Raw genomic sequence first — 6,000 nt, 5'->3', positions numbered from 1 at the left:
CACATGATCCTTCAGAAATCAATCTAATATTCAGATTTGCTGCTCAAAAAACATTATTATTATGTTACACAGTGGGGTATAATTTTTTTCAGGTTTCTTTGATGAATAGAAATTTCACAAGAACTACATTTATCTAAAATAGAAATCTTTTGTAACATTATAAATGTTTTTATAATGTAAATATATATATATATATATATATATATATATATATATATATATATAAGTAAAAATATTTTGCTGTACTTTGGATCAAATAAATGCAGGCTTGGTGAGCAGAAGGGACTTCTTAAAAAAAATTGAATCTTACTGTTCAAAAACTTTTGGCTGGTCGTGTACAGGGTGAGTAAATTTTAAGCAAATGTTCATTTTTAGGTGAGTTATTCCTTTAAATTCAACCAACCAACTAACCTCTAATTAACCAGCAGAATTGTGAAGAAATGTAAACTGAGCTATCAAACTAAGCTTCAAAGGTCTATGTTTTTCACGTTGTATAAATCTCCAGCTGTGCCTTGTATAATATTCCACCATGCACTCATTTATATAACGTAGCCTAATCATTGACATGCGTTGACATACAAATTCGATTGATCGATGTTATTTACTTAATTTGCTTGCTAATTTGCGAGATAACGCATAATTTTTGCTTTTCCACTGCCGTCTTATAATTCATCCCACCCTTAAGCATTATTATTTGAAAACAGTTAATCAGGATCCTGCTAAGAGGCACAGCAGGAACCCAGCATACGCTTTTTTTTTTTTTTTTTTTTTTTATCATTCCAGAATGTACCATCTGATGCGCGTCCCCCTCTCATCCCCCTGCGGACTGGAGCGGTCGAGCCCACCCCGTCTTAAGCCCGCGCCATGGTTCAGTCCAGACCAGAACATCATGGCGATAGATGGTAAGTAGGCCAATACCGCTCTCCTGCTCTCTCAAACTCACTTCTCTTTCCACAGCCCCTCGCTTGGCTGTACATGAAGTGGTTAAATGCGACTATTTCCACGCTGGCTGTGGCATAGAGTGTTTTTGTGTTAAAGGGACGTTGGTGGTAAAGTTTCTGTGTGTGTGTAGTGTGGATTGAAGTGATTGTGGTGCTGAAAGAACAGCTCCCACACTGCCGACTCTTTCAATCAACTGGTATCGCCGTTACTCTCGCTGACTATTTGATGGTTTCTTCCACTATAGTGCGAGAGAACCGGCGCTGTCAGCAGGTGCCGGTCGCTTCATTGAGGAAATCCGGTGGTTTCACTCCTCCATTTGGGAGTGTGCCGCCGTCTGAGATGTAACTCGGAAGCATAGTTTAGAAATCAAAGCTCTTTTAAAGCCAGTGTTCGTGTATTATTTGGAGACACTCATACAGGTTGCGCGAATAGTCGCGCAAGATCTATTTAGCTGAGATTTTCTTATTTAAGGATTACGTTGCTCTCTAATCTTTACTCTTAAGCACTAGTGTCTGTTTGCATAATTGTTAAATATTCATTTAATTGCGTTAACTGTTTGCAATTTCAGTTTCTGAATTGCCTTGACTGGGCTTTGCTGGCTATTGAATGTATGCAGTTTATATTGTATGTAGGTGGCGTGTATATCAGTTGGCTCACATTTATCTATATGCTATTTTGTATCTAAAGACTAGTTCTTACTGTATGACTGGATTATGATTGCGTTTAATAGCCTTGCTTTTTATATAAAATATTTTTTTTATTGACCATGACTGTAAGCCAGTACCAACACACCCACGCACACAGCCTCCACATAAGAAGAGGGTCCTTATTGAATGTGCAGTGTTTTCAGTTCAGTTGAAATGTGCTGGTTTAGAGAGATTAGTAATATTTTGAAATATTTCAAACTGCATGAAAATTACATTTTATATATTTTTACTTATTTATTATTATTAAAAAAAATTGCAGGTCATAAAGTGAAGTGGGACATATAAACTGATTGCCTTTAAAATATATTTGTGTGTGTGTGAATGAGTGATCAACCGTTTTAGGAAAAAAAAATATATATATATGTATATATACATATATATATATATATATATATATATAATAATATTATTATTATAATAATATTATAATTTTTTTATTATTATAATAATATTATAATTTTTTTGGAGGCTTAATTGTGTTTATGGGGTGCACTGTACTGTGTTAATGCTTATTTATTTATTTGTTTATTACTGATTTATTTTATTTACTGATTTGGCTAGCAAAATGGATCATCAGGTAAAGCAGGACATATAAACTTTTTAATATAATGAATTAGCTTTAAATGTATTATTTTCATATGTAAATTGCAGCAAACACATTTGCTATCAATATAAAATTACTATACCATTTTTGCTGATGATCCACTTAACCCGGAAAAAAACAGTGAAAATCAGTGCATTTGTTTTATGGTTAATACACAGTTTGCATAAATGCATAATGTTTTACATAATGTTTTGACTTTAAATTGTATTTTTTTTTTATTTATTTTTTTTTTTTTACTTTTGTTATTGTATGGCTTTAACCAGTGCATCTTCGAGAATTTATTTAGCATCATTCACCCTAAAGGACAACAGTTTTGTTTGACCGCAAATTCTGAAATTCGCTAGTGACAGCAACTGAACTATGCTTTTGTTTTGTTATTGTATGATGTTCCGATGCATAATGTCATATCTTGACCTTACAGATATTAATGCTTGTAATAAATAATAAATAATCCCCTAAGCTAACTATACTGCAGAATCTGGTGTTCGTTCGTTTCACCAGAAATCTTTAAGAATGTGAAACTGAAAGGGGGAAAGTCTGTTACAAAGGCAATTTGTACTCTACTCAGATTCTGTGTAAATCTTAATATTTAATAGAAATGCGGATGTGTCATGAATAGATCCCCGATAACTTGTAATGCTTATGACTGGCGCTGGTTATTTTGCATTGCACTGCAGGTCAGTTAACCGTATTGACACATTGACATCCAAACAGGCTGATTCTGCCTCAGGACAATCAGATACTTTATCTTCTCTCCTTTCCCCTCTCAGCTGTTGGCACAGTGAGTCCACATCAAATATTTACAGCACTTCACTGCTGTTCTGCAGAGAATAAAACCCAAAATCATGTCGGCATAACAAAAGAGCTGCGCATCAAGCAGGACGTGGATTGCTGATAAGAAAGAATAGGATGAAAAAAGAGGCTGTTGAGTATTTGTTTAACTGTTATCACTTCAATGAAGTGCGTTGTCCCCGAAAGAGCTCCTGCTTTTGTTCTTTTCTGTTTGATTCCCATGAACCACTTGAATGAGAAACTAAACATTTTTTACTTTTATATGGCAAGCATCTGGTGCTCAGTTCAGGTGTGTGTGGTTGTGAGGTACTATCTGCTGAATAAGTGTTTTGTGAGTTGTTTTACTTCTGTAGATAAATGCTGTAAGGAAGATGGCCAGCGTGATGGATTTTGAAAACACGGTGCACTAATTTCACACGTCACTTGCAGTCTGTTGTTTCACGTTAAGGACGAATCTGAAATGATTACAGGGAAGCACTTCAGCCATTGCTAAAAGAAGGCACTTTATCATTTGGTCTGACAGTTGAATTTCAAACTCTGTAATGGACGACCTTTAAAACCCTCAAATGATACTTGCATGTGATGATTCAAGTGCACTGAGTTGTGTTAAAGTTGCTTTTATTTAACACAGAGGTGGATAAGTCTTACTGTTCACCAGTGAATAGTCTCATCAGTCACTTGGCACGCCATTAATGTGTTGCCTCCTTTTACCTGTGAACGAGAAAATTAGCTTGTCAAAATCTGACAGAACTGTTTACAAGTGATGTTATTTCAGAGCTCTGGAGACAACATACCCTCAGCTCCTTAAGCTCCATTGCTAATCACATTAAATAGCTGCCATTTCCTGTTAACACCAGAGTGACTGCATCAACACAAAACTATTACATATAATTATTACATTTGTGCATTTTTAGATCTGCTATTTGATGTCTTTTTCCTGCATGTGTACAGAATGTAATGGTTTTCTCTTCTAGTTTGCTATTTTACCTGCTTCTAAATGTTTTTGTCAAAATATATCTAAACATTATGTACAGGTTGGTTGAAATCTGGTTTAGAACTGATTTAGAAACTGGTGTAGAATCAGTAAAGACATTATGTGAAATACATTTTCAGGCATTTTCCATTTTGTTCCTTTGACATTTTGATAATAACTGCCTTTGCGTGCTATGTTTAAAAATAGTCATAAGAGTTTCGAGTGACATGAAGGTGGGTAGATGATGACATAATTTCATTTTAAAGCAAAATGATCTGTGGAAGATGTGATTCGATTGGATTAAATTTAGACATGAATAGTGCTGTATCTTTGTCTTTTACTCTTTTCTTTTTTATAATAATACTCTACCTTTTGACAGTTTGGAAAATAATATGTATATATATTATATAATGTAATATACAGTTGAGGTCAAAAGTTTGCATACACCTTGCATAATCTGCAAAATGTTAATTATTTTACCAAAATAAGAGGGATCATACCAAATGCATGTTATTTTTTTGAACCTGAATAAGATATTTCACATAAAAAGACATTTACGTAGTCCACAAGAGAAAATAATAGTTGAATTTATACAAATGAACCCGTTCAAAAGTTTACAGACACTTGATTGTTAATACTGTGTTGTTACCTGAATGATCCTGTTTTGTTTTTTGTTTTTTTTTTTTTTTTGTTTGTTTAGTGATAGTTGTTCACGAGTCCCTTGTTTGTCCTGCTGTCAGAAAAATCCTTCATGCCCCACAAACTCTTTGGTTTTGTTTTTTTTTTTTGTATTTGAACCCTTTCCAACAATTACTGTATGATTTTGAGATCCATCTTTTCACACTGAAGACAACTGAGGGACTCATATGCAACTATTACAGAAGGTTCAAACACTCACTGATGCTTCAGAATGAAACATGATGCATTAATGGCCAGGGGGTGAAAACTTCTGAACAGAATGAAGATGTGTACAGTTTTTCTTATTTTGCCTAAATATCTTTTTTTTCATTTAGTACTGCCTTTCAGAAGCTACAAAAGATACTTGCATGTTTCCTAGAAGACAAAATAAGGTAAAATGACCCTGATCTTCAAATTCAAAAAAGTTTTCACCCCCAGCCTTTAATGCAATGTTTCATTTTGAAGCATCAGTGAGCGTTTGAACCTTCTGTTATAGTTGCATATGAGTCTCTCAGTTGTCCTCAGTGTGAGAAGATGGATCTCAAAATCATACAGTCATTGTGGAAAGGGTTTAAATACACAAAAATGCTGAAAAACCAAAGAATTTGTGGGAACTGAAGGATATCCTATAAATTAAACTGCTATTTTCTCTTGTAAATGTAAATGTGTTTTATGTGAAATATCTTATTCAGGTCAGTACTAAATAAAAAATAACATGCATTTTGTGTGATCCCTCTTATTTTGGTAATTAACAATGTAATCGAAAGTTTACATACATCTTGCAGAATCTGCAAGATGTATGTAAACTTTTGACCTCAACTCTATTTTAATATGTCATTTGTTTTTGTGATGGCAAAGCAGCCATTACTCCAGTCTTTGGTATCACACAATCCTTCAGAAATCATTCTAATATACTGATTTGGTGCTCATGAAACATTTCTTTTTATTATTATTATTAAGACAGTTGTGCTGCTTAAGAAGACAGCTGTGCTGCTATATATTTTTGTGGAAAATACTTTACTTTCAGGATTCTTTAATGAATAGAAAACTCAAAAGAACAGCATTTATTTTAATTGTTTTTGTTTGTTTGTTTTGTAAAATTATAAATTTCTTTACTGTCACTTTTGATCAGTTTAATGCATTATTGCTGAATAAAAATATGTATTTATTTATTTATCTTTTTTTTTTGCTCCACAGTAATCGTTCAGCTTGATTGCCCATTACCAAAGGTAGAGATACTTTTATGGAAGTTGCATTCAAAATGATTTTGACGAGGCATGTTTGAATGGGCGTGATGCAGAATA

General features: G+C 33.7%; 1 protein-coding gene across 1 annotated transcript in view; it reads left to right on the top strand.

Moving 5' to 3' along the window:
* Positions 1–885: 885 nt before the first annotated feature.
* syt14a (synaptotagmin XIVa) overlaps positions 886–6,000 on the top strand; it is a 50,499-nt gene continuing 45,384 nt past the window's right edge. Inside the window, exon 1 of the mRNA XM_051126061.1 lies at positions 886–902. Coding sequence (XP_050982018.1) covers positions 890–902 — 13 coding nt within the window. The 5' untranslated portion in view covers positions 886–889. The remainder of the gene's footprint in view (positions 903–6,000) is intronic.

Source organism: Labeo rohita, chromosome 13, assembly GCF_022985175.1.
Source record: "Labeo rohita strain BAU-BD-2019 chromosome 13, IGBB_LRoh.1.0, whole genome shotgun sequence".
NCBI lineage: Eukaryota > Metazoa > Chordata > Actinopteri > Cypriniformes > Cyprinidae > Labeo > Labeo rohita.
Note: the sequence above shows the minus strand (reverse complement) of the source record. Positions and strands in the feature narration are given on the sequence as shown.